General features: G+C 47.1%; 1 protein-coding gene across 3 annotated transcripts in view; it reads left to right on the top strand.

Moving 5' to 3' along the window:
- The window catches only part of Eml1 (EMAP like 1), a 148,294-nt gene that overhangs the window by 95,031 nt on the left and 35,275 nt on the right, over positions 1-17,988 (top strand). For all 3 annotated transcript variants that reach the window (XM_055592928.1, XM_055592926.1, XM_055592927.1), the window contains one exon: positions 13,722-13,850. In XM_055592928.1, coding sequence (XP_055448903.1) covers positions 13,722-13,850 — 129 coding nt within the window. The remainder of the gene's footprint in view (positions 1-13,721; positions 13,851-17,988) is intronic.

The following is a 17,988-nucleotide window of genomic DNA, read 5'->3' as shown; positions in this document are numbered from 1 at the left end:
CACCATACACTCAAATACATCAAACACACACGCACTACACACACACACAAACACACCTTACCACACACATATACATTATACACACACCCGAATTGCACATACACACACCTCATATACACACGACACCCCACACACCCTATATGCCCCCAAGCACACACACCCATACACACACAAACACCACAACAAACACAAACCACAACACACACATTCAACACACACACCCCAAGCACACACACACAGACACAGACACCCCCACACCCCCACACCACACTTGCACACCCCCCACATAAAGAACACAGCAGCAGAACCTCTGGTGCTCACTGAAACACTAGCGGCCTTGGGGACAGGGAGGCTTTGGGGACAGATGCTGCAATGCTTAGAGGACCCTGTGGCTGTGTCTGCTGTGTCTGCTGCCTCTGTGCCTCAGGCTGGGACTCTAGCCATCACCTTCACTTGTGTCCTCTAGTTTACTCTTGAGGTCCCTCCCAAAAATGTGGTCGTGAACCCCAGCCATTCGGCCTGGGTCCGAGGCATGCCCTCATGAGGGGACGCTGTCTCGGCAGAGGCGGGGCGCCTGTGTGGCAGGTGATGTCTTCCGCCCCCTCCACCCCACCCCCCCACCCCCGGAAACATGCCAGCATATGGGGGCGCCCCTGTGGCTGGCCTGTATCTACTTTACTCCATCCGAGGTAACTGCTCTCTAAGACAGCCCTGACCGTCCCCCGTCCCTCAGGTGAGACACAGAGGGGACCCAACAAGACACATGACACATTTTCTCGCCACCCCAGCTTGGTTTTCCGTTGCTGGATGAAATGGCTCCAGGGAGAGCCACTTAAGAACACACTTCCAGGTTGCAGGCCTTGGAAAGTCAGGGCAGAACGCAAATCAGCCAGTCACAGCCACAGTCAAGAGCAGAGGGAGAATGACTGCAAGCACGCCTGCCAGGGCCCATGATATGGTGAAGCTGCTCTTTCAGCCTGTTACAGAAAATCCCCCTCAGGCCCGCACAGCACAGGCAACTCCCAGACTCTCTTCTTCACTTTGATTTTGATTGTGTCGAGTTGATAATTAAAACTGACCATCACGACCACTGACAGGTCCGTGGGAGGTGCCTGTGGGACCTGGGGAGAGAGCTTGGCCTTTGGGGGGCCCTGCTTTTGTTAGGGCCAATGGTGTCATCTGGCTGTCCCGAGTGTTGATAGGTGTTAACTGTAGAGAAAATAAGTACCACATGAGCAACTTCCGGAAGTCGCTGGTGTTGGCAGCTGGGGTGTGTGCCGAGGTTTGGGGTCGGTGAGGTGAGGAAGAAGTGGGTCATAGTCAGATGGGGAGGAGTTGAAAGGAGGTCGAAGGCCACGAGGCGCAACTGATTTCACATCGTTTCTGTCAGGCCTAAAGCGGCTGTGTCAGTTCTGACCTTTGAAATGTGTACAGAGCTGATCAGACCATCACGCCCTTCACCAAGCAGATTCTCCTCAAATTTCAGCCTGTGGAGTTTTGTACATTTTTTTTTATCTTCTTGTGATTTTCAAGAAAATTGATTTTACAGTACTTTTTAAAACTTTAAAGTGCTATACTTAGCCACTCTATATCTTTCAACTCTCACTTGAATCATCCTTTTTGTTTTTCGTTTTTTTTTGTTTTATATATATATATATATATATATATATATATATATATATCCCAACACAAAATGATCTTTGAGTTCTAACTAACATCGGCAGGATGCCACTCTTTGACTCTCAAGATGTTAGACCAACAAAATTGACTTTGTTCTGTTAAGTTTCAGGGCTTTGTCTGTTACCTTTTATTGTAAAGAAACAAACAAACAAAAAACCAGACAAACACCTAATGTTAAATTTGCCCCCTTACCTTTTGGCTGTGTAGTTTGTCAGCATAGGTCCAGCTCTGGGATTAAAGGTGTGGGTAACTACAATGTTTTTACTACACTTTTATTTGTTTTTTAATTTATTTGTGTGAGTGTGCCTGAGTGTGTGTATCATGTCATGGCCTGTTGGTGTCTGTCAAAGGAAAACTTGGAGGAGTTGGTTTTTCCCTCCACCATGCGGGTCCCTAGGATGGAAGTCTGGCCATCAGGCTTGGAGGCAGGAACCTCCCCACACTGTGCCATCTTGCTGGGCCTGTATCTCTTACGATTAGTGATGTACCCCATTTTCTCATATGGCTGTAGACCATTTGTACATCTTCAAAGAAGCCCATCCAACATGTATTCTTGACATGTGTGTTAATTTTTTTCATATTTATGCTTCTTGAGACAACATCTTGCTCTATAGGCCAGGCCGTCCTGATACTTGTGGCTCTCCTGCCTCAGTTCCCATAGCGTTGGGTTGACAGGTGTGTAAACCCACCTACCTGCATTTTAATTGGATTATGTTGTGGTTGTCATGAGACTGGGGAGCCTCCTTATGTACTGAATAGTCACTGCTCACTAGGTGTCTGGAGTGCAGGTGTGCTCTGCCATTCCCTAGATCACTCTTCCCTTCTGTTGACCATTTGCTTTGACATCAAGAGCCTTTAAGGACATGCAGATTGCGGTCAGACTGTATTTGCTTTTGCTGTCTGTTCAAGAAACCAACAGCAGAGTCCTGCGTTCTACACCTTCTCCCCTGTATCAACTTTTAGGGGTGTCTAGGTCATTAGTCATTTCTCAGTTAATTTTTAGACATCAGGTAAGGCAAAGGCCTGCCCTCATTCTTTTGCGTGTGTATTTCCAATGTCCCAGCATTCATTTGTTAAAGAGACTGTCTTTTATCTGCTGTGTAGTCTTGACATCTTAATTGCCTGTATATGCGGGGGTTTGTTTCTGGATTCACTCTTCTGAACCACTGGTCCCTGAAACTATCTTGGTTGCCAGCACTGTGATGTCTTCATTACTGTAGGTCCATCCTCGGGAAGTGTGAGTCTCTATTCCCTCCCTCGCCCCCATCTTTGGTTTGTTCCAAGAGGTGTCGGTGATGGGGTTTGGGATTCGGGGGTCTAAGATGAGCATTAGGATGCACTTTTTATATTTTTAAGTCTGTGTCCCCACTTGCCTTTCTGTGCTGTGGTAAATGCCATAGGCAGCCTGGCAGAGAAAGGGTTTATTTGACTTCCAGTCACAGGCCTTTATCAAAGGAAGCCGGGGCAGGAGTTTAAGGCAGGCACCTGGAGGCAGGAGCTGAAGCAGAGGCCGTGGAGGAGTGCTGCTTACTGGCTTGCTCAGCCTGCTTCCTTATACAGCCTAGGGCCAAGGCTGGCACTGCCGGGGGTGGGCTGGGCCCTCCCTGGGCCCTCCCACGTCAATCATTAATCAAAAACATACATGCAAGCAGAGGTGTCACATGCCTTTAATCCCAGGCAGAGGCAGGGGGGTCTCTGTGAGTTCAAGGCCAGCCTGGGCTACAGAGTGAATTCCAGGACAGCCAGGGCTACACAAAGAAACACTGTCTCAAAAACAAACAAAAAAGAAAGAAAAGAAACAAAGAATCAAAATGCCTCAAATGTAGACATGCCCACTGGCCTGTCTGATGAAGACAACTCCTCACTTGAGGGTCCCTCTTCCCAGGTGACTAGTGTGGGTTAAATTGACAAAAACTGCTCAGCACAACTGCCTTTGAAGTTTTGTAAGGATTGCACTGAATCTGTAGAGTGTTTTAAGTAATATGGCCACTGACTCTCTAATCCACAAGCTTGGATTTATATTTATTTATATTTTATTTATATTCTAATTAAAATTTATTTATATCTTAATTTTTTCTTTTAGCAAAATTGTATGGTTTCATAGTGTGGATGTCTTTTACCTTCTAGGATAATTTTGCTCCTAAGTAGGTTGCCATTTTAAATGTTGTAATAAGTAAAAACTTATTACAAAATAAGTAAAATAAGTTTTCTCCATTTCCTTTCAGATCATATGGGAATACACCGACTTTTGGGTGTTGATTACTTAATCTTAAAATTTTGTTGAAAGTGTTGAATGGTTCTGCCCCACCCTGCACAGGTCTGGGGACTGACACGATTGAGGAATGAATAAAGGACAGACACACACACACACAGAAAAGCTGGGATCAGGTGGTCTCAGCCCTTGTACAGCGAGGCCTCATCATTGTGGAAGCCTGAGGTGTCTGTTCTGTACAACTGAACAAGGAGGCAGGATTATAGCACAAACACAGATGAACAAGGGAATGGGGTTATTACATACAGATAACCAAGGAATTGGTGTTCTCACGTACGGCTGAACAAGGAGGCAGTTTAGCTAATTTTGGTAGGAGCAGTTTTCAGGCTGTAAAAATCTGGAGAACAGAGCTGCAGTGAACCTGATCCTCCTTCACTGTCAACATGTGCACTTGGATCTGAGGAAGGCTCCGCCCTGTCACGGAGCTGAGACATTGAGGCCCTTGGCTTGTCCTATGACGAGCCCTGTATCTTCACTCAGGACTGTACTCCCTCCCCACAGAGTTTGTGTGTGTGTGCTCTTTTAAGGTTTTGTAGGTATTGTTTTTGTTTTGTTTTATTTACATGTTAGCACTTGCTGTCTGCAGAGGTGTACTAATTCTTTTCCACTGCCGACGGTCTATTTTTTTTTCTTGTCTGATTGCTGTGGCAAGGATTTCTAGAACTATGTCAGATACTAGAGGCAACAATGAACTTTGCTGTTCTTCTCCCACTCTGCGAGAGAACTCTTTGAGCCTTCTGTCCTTGCATGTGCTAGCTGTGGTTTCTTGAGTAGCTTCTGTTGGGGGATGGGGCAGTACTTTGTTTCTGTTCCTAGTTCTTTGAATGTCTTTACCACGAAAGGTTTGTTGGGGGGGGTGCTTTTTATTTGTTTGTTTTGTTTTTTGATGCTTTTTCTTTTTAAAATTATTTTATTACATTTTATTTATTATTGTTTTGCAGGTGTGTATGTGCATGCCACAGCATGCATGCAGGGGTTAGAGGACAGCTTGTAGGAGTTTGTTTTCTCCTTCTACCACGTGGGTTCCACACTTGGTCAAACCCAAGTTTTTAGGCCTAAATGGCAAACATCTTTACCCAGGACCCCCTGAGCCACCTCTACGACCCACTGACCCTCAAATGCTTTTTCTGCACCAAGACTGTATGGTGTTTGTTCTTCGTCTATTAACGTGGTTCTTACATTGTTTGATTTTCATCTGTTGAAACACCTTTGCATTCAAATTTTAAGTCCCAGTTGGCTCTGTTCAATCTCTTAAATATCTTGTTGAATTCAGTTTGCTAGTATTTTGTTGAGAACTTTTCTTTTTAGTAGATTTTCATGAGGGATAATAACCTTTTTTTCTTTCTTGTAGTGTATTTGTCTGGTACCAAAGTGATACGTGTTGCATAGAAGGAAGTCAGAGCTCTTCTGTCCCCTACAGTCCCAGAGAACTGATGCTAATTATTCTTTGGTTATTTGATAGGAGTCTCCAGTGAAGCCAACTGGTCTTGGGCTTTTCCTTTTTCGGGAGGTGTTTTTATTGCTGTTCAGTCTCCTTGCTAATTATAGCTCTGTTCATGTTTTTAATTTCTTTACAATTCATTCTTATTAGGTTATGTGTTTCTAGGATCATATCCACTCCCTTGAGGCTCTCCAATTTGCTAGCATGCAATTATTCACAGTAGTCTCCTATAATTCTTTATATTTCTGGGGTGACATCAGTTGTAATGGTTATTCTTCATTCACTCTTTAACTGCTTAAACCTCCTCTCTTTTCGTCTCTTAGTTTTACTAAAGGTGTTGGGGTTTTGTTGATCTTTTTATGAAACCAGCTCCTGGTGTTTCAGCTTTTCCTTCCCATCCTTTCTCTGGTTTCTGTCCATGTCTCCTGTGTTAGTTTTTATTGGTTCCTTCCTTCCTTCCGCCGACCCCCGGTTTTAAGCGTTGTTGTCTAGTTTGCAGAGGTGTGAGGTGAGATGGCGGTTGGGTCTTTACCTGTGTTTCAGCCCAGAATGAAGGCTCCTGGGTAGTGAGGGCTGTCGGCAGTATTATCTTAAGAGGAGAAAAGGAAAAGAGAGGGAAGAAGGGGGAAAAAAATCACAGCTTGTATCCACCATGCTGTGTGCACGCATGTGAGGTGCAAGTATGTGCGAGTGTGTGCGTGTGTGTGTGCATTAAAACATGCCCTCTCTACCCTCTTTTATTTCTTTCCAACCTTTCCTTCCTTCCCCTGCCCCCCCTCCCCTTTTTTTAGTATTGGCAATTATTGTGGTACTGGGAATTGATTATTGTGGTACCAGGACCTCAAGAATGTTAGGCAATCACTCTACCACTGAGCTTCACTTCCAGCTAGACTTTTCTTTTTCACTTCTACAAAGCAATCCATCCAATTCCCTGTCTCTGCTGTTCTCAGCACAAAGCTTCAGGATGGAAGTGTGTGGTCTTCTGGACTCAGGGCTGGGAGTGCAGCTCGCTGCGGCTCCTCCAGCTGCCTCGGGCTTGCACTTGCGTGGGTACCAGTAAGCATCCCATTCACCAGGGAGCTGGAGACAGGGACAGCCGCCTCTAGACGCCTCTAGACGCGCTGTGGTGAAGCAGCTCTCATTAGGAGAGGTTTCTGACAACAGCAAGAAGCCAGCCAGACTTAACTGAATGAGGAGGTTAAAACAGGGTGAATACAGGGCTCCATAAAGGCATCATGAAGATTGTCGTCGCCATCGCAGCTCCAAATGAAGCAAGCTGGGACATCTGGGGGGGGGGGCATGCTGTGTGTGTGTTTTCAAGAGAAGACTCTGGGGTGGGGGTGGGGAGGTTAGCCGGGTACTTAAGGACAAAATCCCCTTTGGAAAGCGTCCAGCCCCAGCAGTCAAGCATTGTGTTGCCAATTAAAACTTAGTCTGGGCCTGGGCTCACTGCTTTGGAATCCTTGGGAACAGGTTTTGTTTCTATTTGTCAAAGGAAAGAGGGCAGAAAAATCCATGGAAGACATTGTAGGTCACACCTTGCTCTGTGGGCTTCTGAGGCCATCAATAATAGCACAAGAAAGAGACAATGGCTCATTGTCTCAGTGAGTTAGCAGAGCAGGACAGTTTGGGGTGGGGGGGTGTTAGAGCAGAGATCAAAAGAACAAAACTGGTACAGGCATCATTTTAACATCACTCTGTGCCAGTCTGAGACAGAATAGTGAAGTAGCTGTTGCTTCCAAACAGCCAACTGCCCTTTGGGAAGACAGCCAGGCTGTTGGCTGTGTGACCTGGCAGAAGTCGTGACAGATACACACGCCATGCAAAGAGCCGAAAAACAAAAATCTGACTTCAGCTGATTTTAAAAAAACAATTATTTCTACACTGAGCATGGCAGCTCAACTCTGGCATCTCAGTTCTTGGGAGCCTGAGACAGTTGGATTGCCACCAACACCAAAGCAGTGGTGGTGGTAGAGGCCAGTCTATAACTTAACTCAGATGTTAAGAACAATTGGCTGTTCTTCCAAAGGTCCTGAGTTCAATTCCCAGCAATGACATGGTGGCTCATAACCATCTATAGTGAGAGTGGATGGCCTTTTCTGGCATGCAGGCACACATGCAGACAGAACACTGTATAAATAATAATAATAATAATAATAATAATAATAATAATAATAATAATAAATCTTAGAGTTCCAGGGCTACTGGACTAAGGGGTATGACCTGTTAATTCTAACTCAGATCCCATACAATGAAAGAGTTAAACAAATTATGGGATCTGCGTATGTTGTCAGCAGCAAAGCAGAGAAGGGCAGGTTATGGTGTTGAGTGGTGAAAACACTGAGTGGCCCATGTCATTATGAGAAACCAAGCAGTTAGCGTTACACAGCACAGGCACATACGCAAAGCAAATTAAAAAAAAAAAAAAGAAAAACTTTTGAAAGGCGTGGTTTAATCTATATTTATCATGATGAGCGAGAAGAACATTTTTATTTATTTATTAAATTAATAATTATTAATTATTTAATTAATCATCTCAGCCTATCAGAATTAGGTATGTTATTATTTTCAGGACAAACAGCCCATCTGGCTCCTGGCCCTCCACAGCACTCAGCATAACATGGAAGCCAATGTCTGGTATCTGTTGTGTGGGTCACAGTCTTCAATCCATCCTCAGAAACGCTCTGGTCCCAAGCGCTCTGTGTCAGAGCCCCACTAACTTTAAATGTTCAGGGCCTTTTATGAAATTTTGGGAAAAAAATATTCTTGAGTTCAGATCACCTAATGACAGAAAGGCTGAGGCTTATTATCTCATCACGAGAAAGAATGTCACACGTCTCCACCTAGGAGATGTTTTTTTCATGTCTGAGATTCAAATTGGCAAGAATTCTTTGATGCATATATAATGAAATACAAAAGGCCGCTTTCTCTTCAGACTTAGAAGTTGGGGGTCAGACGTGGGGACAGAGTAGCAGATGGGGAGAAATGCGGAAAACACGCAACCCCCCTCCCGCACCCCGAGATGAGCTTGTTATTGTGAGGCCCAAGCTGGTACTCCTGCCATGGCCCAAATAAGGAGCACTGTTTCCGCTCGCTGTCCAGAGGGACTGTAAGAGCTTTGCTATTCCCTGCTGGCGATTAAAGGTAGCTTCCTGCAGGGAGTCACAGCCCTGCTCTCTCCCGCTGCCCTTGTCGCTGCAATGTCTTGAGGCTTTTGTTTTCTGTCCTTCAGTCTGAGCCCTCCAAAATCCTCTTTAATTCATAAGGGCTCCTGTTCTCACAAGGAAACGTCTTATTTCATTTTTTTTTCTACAGATAGGACAAAGGTAACTTTTCTTCAAAAAGTTTAACATTTTGACGCAAATGTGGGCATAACAAGTGCCTGAAGGAGCCATGATGGATTATACCCAAGCTGTGTGCGCCAAACATGCTGTCTGCCCGTTCTTCTTGCGGCCTGCCATTGCCTGAGCTTATTACAACACTTACGCACTGGGGCTGGAGAGATGGCTCGGTGGTTAAGAGCGCTGGCCGCTCTGGAAGAGGACCACGTGGTACCTCACAGCTGTCTATCACTCTGATTTCAGGGGACCTGATACCTTCTTCCTGTCTCCACCAGACATTCATGTAGTATACATGTCTATACACAGGCAAACATTTATACATATAAAATAAAAATAAATAAATCTAAAAAGCAAGATGCTTGCTCACATTTACACAATTGTGAGTAGGCAGGACGGGTCTGAGACAGATAATAGAGGTGCTTTACTGTGCCACAAGGGTGTCTTATGCAGCTCTTTAAATTGCTGTGAACTTTCCACGAACTCCCACAAGGACACTGCAGAGGCGATGTGCTGGGCCTGTTCTTGCTGCTACAGTCTCCCGGTGCCCCTTCGGCGGCTCCCACGGGAGAGCTTCCAGTCCGTACTGGGTACTTGGCAGAAGTAACTCCACAAGCCTCAGCAGCTGATTTTCATCATGGAAGGATGGTAAACTCCAGGCCTAACAGTTTCTCTGATCTTTAGACTGTAATCCTAGGTTTCAGAAAAGCCATGTTGTTCTAAGACATGTCATTTCCTTGTCCCCAAATTGAGCATTCTAAAACAAAGCATGCACGTGCGCGCGCACGCGCGCGCACACACACACACACACACACACACACACACACACAGACAAATGAACAAACCACTGACCTTTGGGCACACCCATGCAGAGCCTCTGTGAGATGCCTAGTGCCTCAGATTCAAAGCTCCTCAGTCACCAGGAAGACCACGTGCAGCGCTCTCCCAACCCCCAACCCTAGGTAGGAGAGAGGTTAGTGAGGAGAGGGGGTGCAGACCCCTTACTTCTCCCGGCTGTTTAGGGTTGAAGCGGTCAATGCGTTCTTTTTGGGGTTCCACCAGTCTCCATCAACAGCAGAGGCAGCCAGCAGACTCCTCCAGGCGCCGCTGCACTGAAATGTTTCTCTCTGTCTCCTCCAAGCTGCTGCATGGAAACAGCGTTCTCCATCAGTCTCCAAGCCGCCACACTGTTCGTCTCGGGTCTCTCCAAACTGCCACATGCCACACACCACCACCGAATGCCACCACCAAACACCACACTTTCTGGGCTCTCATACTTATCCTCAGAGCCCTAGACCACACCCCTCTCCATGCCACACGAGGAAGGCTGTTACCAGCTGGCAAAGACCACAACTCACATGAGACAGTTCTCAGCTGTGGACAAACTCATGCCCAAACTAAAACCCCACACTTGGGATTAAAACAAAAACATATTTACGTAACTTAACTGAGTTTACAAAGAAACTAAAACGTCCACTACAACCGTGTGTGAAAACGATCATGATCACGGTTACATGAAGGACATTTGCTCACTCTGAGAATGTGGTGATTTTTCAAAAGCGAGCCCACTACGTGACCTTTAAAATCATAACACAAGGTTCTTAGCTGAATGATGCGGAATTACCAAGAAAGAGGGCAGAAGGTGGGACTGAGGAAGCAATAGACCAAGGGGCAAAAGAGTGGCAAGAAAGAAGATGGATGAGTGACAGGAGCTCAGCAGGTGCTGCACGTCCTGGGGCACACGTGGGTGGCTTCTCCCTGGAGTTGGCCCCTGGCAGGGCCCTGCTGCCTTAGATTCCCTCAGCTCCTGTGCACTACTCTGTGAGATTTGCTGGCTTGACTTCCCTGCATTGGGCATATTTCTTGATGCTCCTGAAATACATACAAACACACACAAACACAAACACATATATACGCACACACAGATACATGCACACACACAGAGACATAAACACACACAGAGAGACGCAGACACACACACACACACTTCACTGTACAGCGCTACCAAGTTCTCTGTCCTGTCTCTTCTACCTGATTCCACAACAGCTTTTCAACCTGCTGAGGACTCACTTTCCTGTAGGGGCTTTTCTCGTTTTCCTCCCTCTTCTCTGGCTCCCTTCCCTACACCTGTGGCCCTGTGACACCCTGATGGCCACCAGATGAATAGCCCTGTCCACACCATGGCATGAGTCGCACACTTGTGAATGCAATCGCCAAGCTCCGTGTGTCCATCCGGATCAGCCCCTCTTCCCTTGACACCCCCACCCCCAGTGGACGCCTCTTCCCTTCTCACAGAGGGCAGATCACCCCAACTCTACCTGGAGCAGGAGCAGAGAATGAGGCTTCACTGTGTATCCATTTATTTTGTCCTTCTGGCCTGGGTGAGGCTCTGCCGAGGACACAGGGCTGACGGGTGGGGTGAGGTCTCAAGGTCGGCCCACAAGGAGGGTAAGGGCTCCCAGAGAAGCCTGTAACAGTCAGGTGCTGGTCTAGGTGAGTGTCAGCTGCCTCATGACAGTAGCGTAAGTCTGTGGACTGTCACAGAAGGGGAAGTGGTTGCTCATGGGTTGTGACTGGGAGTCCATCGTGCACCAGGCTCCGTGAGGGCCTCTTCTCGGTGGCAGCCTGCCACTTCTGGATGAGTCCTGGTGTGGTGCTCAGAGATGAGACGGCTCTCGTGAGCCCCCTTTATGGAGGCACTAACCTCATTCTTAAGGGCTCACATGCCCTCTTGACCTAATAAGCTCCTGAAGAACCTCACCTCCAGTACTGTGGCACAGAGGGTCAGAGTTTTAGTGGGGCAAATTGGAGAATGCAAACATTCAGTCCATTGGATGCTCTGAGAGGGGACGCTCAGTCCTCACTGTCCCCCGGATCTTTGTTGTATCTGTGGGATTCTTCTCTCTCTCTCTGTCTCTGTCTCTGTCTCTCTCTGTGTCTCTGTCGCTCTCTATCTCTCTGTCTCTGTCTATCTCTGTATCTCTATGTCTCTCTGTGTCTGTGTCTGTCTGTCTATCTCTCTCTCTGTGTATGTATGTATATTTTTTGAGTCAGAGTTTCTCTGTGCAACAGCCCTGGCTGTCCTGGAACTCACTTTGAGGACCAGGGTGGCCTCTAACCCACAAAAATCCTCCTGCCTTTGCCTCCCAAGTGCTGTGTTCAGAGGTGTGTGCCACCACACCTGGCTGAGACCCCATGTAATGATCGCTCTCTCCTCCAGCTGCGAGAGACAACCATGTATGAGTGTCAGCGACTGAACGAGAGGGTCAGGAAAATGTTGGCAAGAGTAAAAGCTTTCTGAACAACCAGCAGCCAAAAAAAAAAAAAAAAAAAAATTAACTCAAAATCAAGTGCTCAGTGAGTCAGAGGTTGCTGGCAGCACTCGCCCTTGCTGCGCTGTGACTCCGCTGCCGCCTTGCCTCCGAACACACCAAATGCACGCTGCACTGCGCACAGCGCCATGCCTGCAGCGCCAGGACGCTTTGCTTGAAACACCTCCACTCAGGTTCTAGGCTGTTCTAGGCCACGAGCTGTGGTGTTTCACTATAAACACAGTTCCCTGCCTCTGTGGGTGCAGAGTGGCTTAATCGGCACTCTTGTTCTCATTGTCCTTCCTTGGCAGGCCAGCATCTATTGGGTTAGAATGTGTGAGTCTTTAAAATTGCTGTTTGGGTCTAGAGAGATGGGTCAGTGCTTAAGGGCACTTGAAGGATTTGCTCCCCAGTACCCATACTGAGTGGCTTACAGCTTCCTGAACTCCAGCACCAGTGGATCCAGTGCCCTCTTCTGGCCTCCAATGGCTATTGCACACATAGATAGACGCACATTCCATGGTGCCTGCACATGTATGTGTGTGTGGACGCACATGTGTGCATGTGTGTGTGTGTGATACTTCTGTCACTTTGTACTACCTATGTCTGTGAAGTAGAGTTCTTGTCACCAACGGTTACTCAACCAGAATATCAATGGACTCTGAAAACACAGAAGACGCTCTATGCCCTGTAGTGTCAGATACTCACCCAAGATTTAAATATGTCAAAATAAACAGCCACATCGTTGACATGCAAATTGGCTATCATTTCAGTAAGCGGAAAAGCACATGTACACCAAAGAACTGTTTTAAAATAAACTTAGAGTTTATTAGTGGTAAGTGTTGCATTTGTATGCCTCTTGTGAGTATCTATAAACCCAGGTTGGTGACGGTATTCCAGGCTAAGCCACAAGTAGGACATGTTCCCGAAGCCTGCCTTCGACTCTGTGTGGATAATTTTGACACACTCAAGCCCTTGCTCGTGCTCTCCCAGGCTTCCAACACTTCAGTCCCGCTCATCACATGTCCTCAAGCTGAGTACCTGTGTGGGCTCAGACTGTAAATAAAGCTGGTGTGCCTGTGGTAGGTGCTGCTTCCATGACCTGTGCCCCTCCCCCCATCTGTATTCGTCCCTGGCATGATTCTGGCTTGAGTTCTGAGCCAGTGCTGTCATTGCTCTAGTTATCCACTGCCGAGGGATGGCCTGTGCATGGCTGGGCAATCAACAGCGTCTTTGGCCCCTACCCACCACCCCCATAGCAGCCCCCTCCTCTGAGCTGTGGCCAGAAATGCCTCCAGACATGGCCAGATATGTCCTGGGGGACAGTGTCAACCCTGATTAAGCACCACTGATCTAGACTTGAAGTACCCTCCAAGAGCAGGTTCGTGACCTTCAAAGCCCTCCCACAGTATGGGGGGGGGGGGTCTTTGGCTCGGTTTTCTCCATGACTCTGGACTGTACCACTTGCCTCAGTCACAAAGGCACTGAGCAGGGGCATGGATTCCAGCTGACTCAGTGGGAGCCTTTTGATCTCCGTAGGAAGGATCTTGGATGATCCCTTTGTCTTTTAAATGTCTGCGTAGCCTGAGTGTGTACCCTAGGCGCCCTCCGTGTGCTCAGCAGTAGAAGGACAGTCACGCTATGGAGGCTTCGTTCTCATCTGCCTGACCTTCCTGCAGCATCCATAGGACCAGCTCTTCTGAACGAGTGTCTCCTGGTGGCCGGAGGGAGAGCTCTGGGGACTCCAAAGGAAGCCGGAACCGCACAGGCTCCACCAGCAGCTCCTCCAGTGGTAAGAAGAATGAGAGGTAAGGAGCGCCCTTCGGGGCAGCGCCTTCCACCATTTTATTACCCAGGGGACAGCTTCACCCAGGGGACAGCTCAGAACATCCCTCTTGACGATCAAGCCCCCATCTCAGTGGTAGGCCTTCTGAGTTGCATTAATGGAAAAGAGGAGCAGCTGGCAGTCACAGGTCATGTCTGAGATGATGAAGAAGATGATGGTGAAGATGATGATGATGATGATGATGATGATGATGATGATGATGATGATAAAGCAGTGTCTGAGAAATTAGCCTAGGGAACAGATCTGAATTCCCCAGTGTGGTACTTCCTATCTCCAATACACCTTCCCAAATTAATCTTAAAATTAATATTGCTGGAGTGTTTAAAGCTTGTCAGCAATATTTTCTGAGACGGACAGTCTGTTCTTTGACACTCACTCAGGGGCTGTTTTTAATATGAAGCATCTTCTGTTCTGGGTTCCTGTCCTCCACTTACTCCTAACTCTGAAGTTCCTATGAGTTTAGTGAGTATCCGTAAAACGCAAAAGCTACTTTCCAGAGCCTGTTCTAAGAATGTGTTGGGTTGGTGATGTTCCTGTGCCTTTCTGCCTAGAGTGGGCTTGTTCTTGTTGATTATAGTTTCTCTGTTCAGCGAGTCCAGAAAGGAGTCTCGGTTTCAGAGGTTAAGCTTGTTTCTTGATGTTCATGTAAGGAAATGACTGAGTCAGAACACAGTTGGTTCCAAACCACAGGCTGCAAAGCTTCCAAGTTTGAAACTGTGTGGGGACTCAGTCTTATAAGGGATGCTTAAACTATGTGTCAGTTTTAGCTCCTAAATGGATCTTTGTAAAAGAAGAAGAGGAAGAAGGGGTTGGAAGAAGTGGCAGAGGAGGAGGAGAAGGAAGAACGAGGAAGAGAAGGAGAAATGATAATGGGCCACAGAGATGGCTACTCTTTCAGAGGACATGGTTCGATTCCCAGCACCCATGTGGCAGCTCACAATACCCTGTAACTCCAGTTCCAGGACCTGACACCTTCTACCTGGGCGCTGCACACCCATGGTGCACAGACAAACATGCAAGCAAAACACCCAAATGTATAAAATAAGACAAATTTTTAAAATACTGACAGCTCTTCATATAGTATGGTAAGGTGAGTTCACAGTCGACTAACAATTTCAGAAACCATGGCCTCATCTTCTCAGACTATTAGTGCCTCTTTGTAGGGGAAGATTATGCTAATCTTACGTTAATCAGGTGGTAAGACCCTGGCAATGAGGCCAGGTGGCCACAGTGGTGGCAGAGTGTGCTGGCCCCAAGGCTGCTCCGAATGGAATTCAGGCCAAGATTGGTGCTGATCTGAAATGTCTGTTTTGGCAGGTCTTATGAACATCTGATTTTTATCAGGAATTTCCAGAAAGAATCTATGTTGTGTAAAGTCCAGACCTGTTTTATCCTTTAAATCCTATGGCTTTGCTTAACGTGCTGGGTAAATATTTTTATAAAAGATATTTACAAATGTAGGGATTTTTTTTTTTAAGAAGTGTCAGAGGAAGGAATTTTGATTTGGAAATGAGGGAATGAGAATGTTTGCAAATCATTTTCTAAAAATACTCCTGGCCACTGAAAGTGTCCACTTGAAGCCAACCATCCATCTCGTTGGGACGGAGTGACCACCCAGGCCAGCTGCTCCCAGGGGACTAGGAGAGAACACTTGGTTCGCCTCTGGCACTGGCGCATACTTTGGGGAGCCTGTTAGGATAGCAGTAGGAGTGATAGGGTCAAGCTGGCAATGTGGGCACTGCCTGGCCCAGGTCCCCACATTCTCCTTCCTCTCCCCACATAAGCAGCCTAGAGAGGGCTCCCTGTGGATTCCACCATGACTTCCAGAGGTGAAAACAGGCTGGCTCCTCCCCTCCCTGGGGCTGTCCTCCATCTGAAAATATATGCTTGTTCAGTGCCTGTAGGCAGTAGGACTGAGTGGAAAGCATGTGAAAAGATGGGGACACCTTCACTTTTGAGAGCCTTGGCTTTTCCTCTGGAATCTGACACTTTGTGCCTCACCCTGTGGTGTACGAGGTGCTCCCTAAAGGGTCATCTATGCGGGGTGACAGAGCACAGAATAGTGCATGAGGCATCCTGGAATTCTCAGCCATTTCCTCCTCGTGTGTAAAGTGAAGCTGACTGATGACTTCTGAAGTGGCTGCTCTTTCCTTTGGCTTGACAGGTTTAATTACATTTGTACAAATGACCCAGGCCATTGACTAGAACCCAGATTCTGACAAGACCTAACTGTGATTCTGGGAACGGACAGCCCACACCACAATCCTCCCAGCTGCCAGCCAGGCACCTGCAGCAGCACACTGACCGCAGAAGGGAGGATTTCCGGCTAGGGAGATTTTGATAATTTCTCCATGGTGGCTGGAGGCGCTCCCACTTCCTCTCAGGACACAGCCTTTCGCACATAAGTAGAAAGGCACTGATGTTGCCCAGAGAACTTGGGCTCTGCCCTGATCTGTGCACTCAAACCTCACACATCAGTAGCCGTAATGCTCAGTGTGTCATATCCCATGTACAAACAAACTCTGTGCAAGAACGCCATGCCAGGGTCTGTGTTCCTCAACAGTAGTGGGAGCAACTATAGGGCGCTTCTGTATGCATTATGTGACTCTTCGCTCTTAGGAAGAAAGTGTTTGTCAAATCCTGAGCACTCCCCAAATGTAGTCACTTTTTTAGAACAGGTGTGTGCTTCTCTTTTATTAGGAGCTGTATTCGTTATCATGCCTTCTGTCTTCTTGCTCCCCTATCTCATTTTCTGTACAAGTGATCGGCAGAGTTGACAGTCTTTCTTGTGACTTTGTACAGCCTTCACCTACCATCTTAGACTGTTGAACATGTGAGGGTACGTTGCTTCTAACCAGCCTCAGAACTGTAACAGCATTTAATCTCTACACTGACAACGCTTCCATTAGAGACAAAAGCAATGTAGGGCAATGTAATATTTTACTTTATGTAATATTCATAGCAAATGAATATTAATAATTACATAATGAGTCTTGTCACCACGAAGTACTTATTAAATTTAAATAGGGAGTCAGCAATAACATTCTGAAAGAATAGTGTGATGTAGCCAGCCACTAAGGATTTTTTTTTTAACTTTAAAAGTTTTCTATCAGACAAATGAGTTAGTTGTAAGTTTGTAAGCACAGTTTACATTAGATGTTACTGACTGAGACAGTGTTCCCACTATAGCCACCGATAGACGTGTGTCAACTTCATAATCAAGACACTATGTGTCTATCTTCAACTTGTCCCAGGGGGCTGTTTTTGCAGAGTAGGAACTGTCTAGCTATCTGCTGGAAACGCAGTGTCAGTCTTTGGAGTCAACAAACTTGAAGGGAAAAACAACATATTCTCTCGGGCTCAGTGCCTGTCATGCTGAACAACCAGAACCGAGCTGGCAGCCCTGGTGCTCTACAGCAGGGTGAGGCCAGCTGTGCCAGGCTTTGCCTCCTTCCCAGAGCTGTAACAGGCTGTGGCTTTGGCCTCTGGCGGCTGCTTCCAGTTCCTAAAGGCCCAGTTGTCCTCAGCCTGAGGTTCAAAGTTCTTCGGCTGGGGCTCCTCGTCCTCTCCTGGGTCCTGACTTCACAGCTCTCCAGTGTGCCTCTTCCGTTTCTCAGAAGGATATTTTCCCCCTCTCTTTTAGAGTTATAATATTTCACAAGTTATCTGTTTCTAAAAATCCCAAGAGGACTTCAAGGTCCCCTATAGTGTCAGTGGCAAGTCAGGACACTCGGTCTACACTCCACATCCCTGACCACATCTCCTTTCGAGGGCACCCTGCCGGCCGTGTGGTTGATCCTGACATCACGGGCCCTCCTTGGTTTGCTGTCTAAGCACAGTCCTGCGTCAGCAGATAGACTAGTCCAGATGCGGGCCCCCACACATCCAGCCAAGTGTGCAGTGTGCTTTACACTGGCAGCACCAGCACAGTACACACACACTGCCTCGTAGACATGCGTTGAAAGGCTGTGTGACACGTTTGCTTGCCCACATGTTCTCCTCACCAGAACAGTGGAAAGATTTCCTTCATCTGAACACCCCTACCGGGCAGGGGTGTGTGTGTGTGTGTGTGTGTGTGTGTGTGTGTGTGTGTGTGTGTG

Source organism: Psammomys obesus, unplaced genomic scaffold (genome assembly GCF_907164565.1).
Source record: "Psammomys obesus unplaced genomic scaffold, mPsaObe1.curated_primary_1811, whole genome shotgun sequence".
NCBI lineage: Eukaryota > Metazoa > Chordata > Mammalia > Rodentia > Muridae > Psammomys > Psammomys obesus.
Note: the sequence above shows the minus strand (reverse complement) of the source record. Positions and strands in the feature narration are given on the sequence as shown.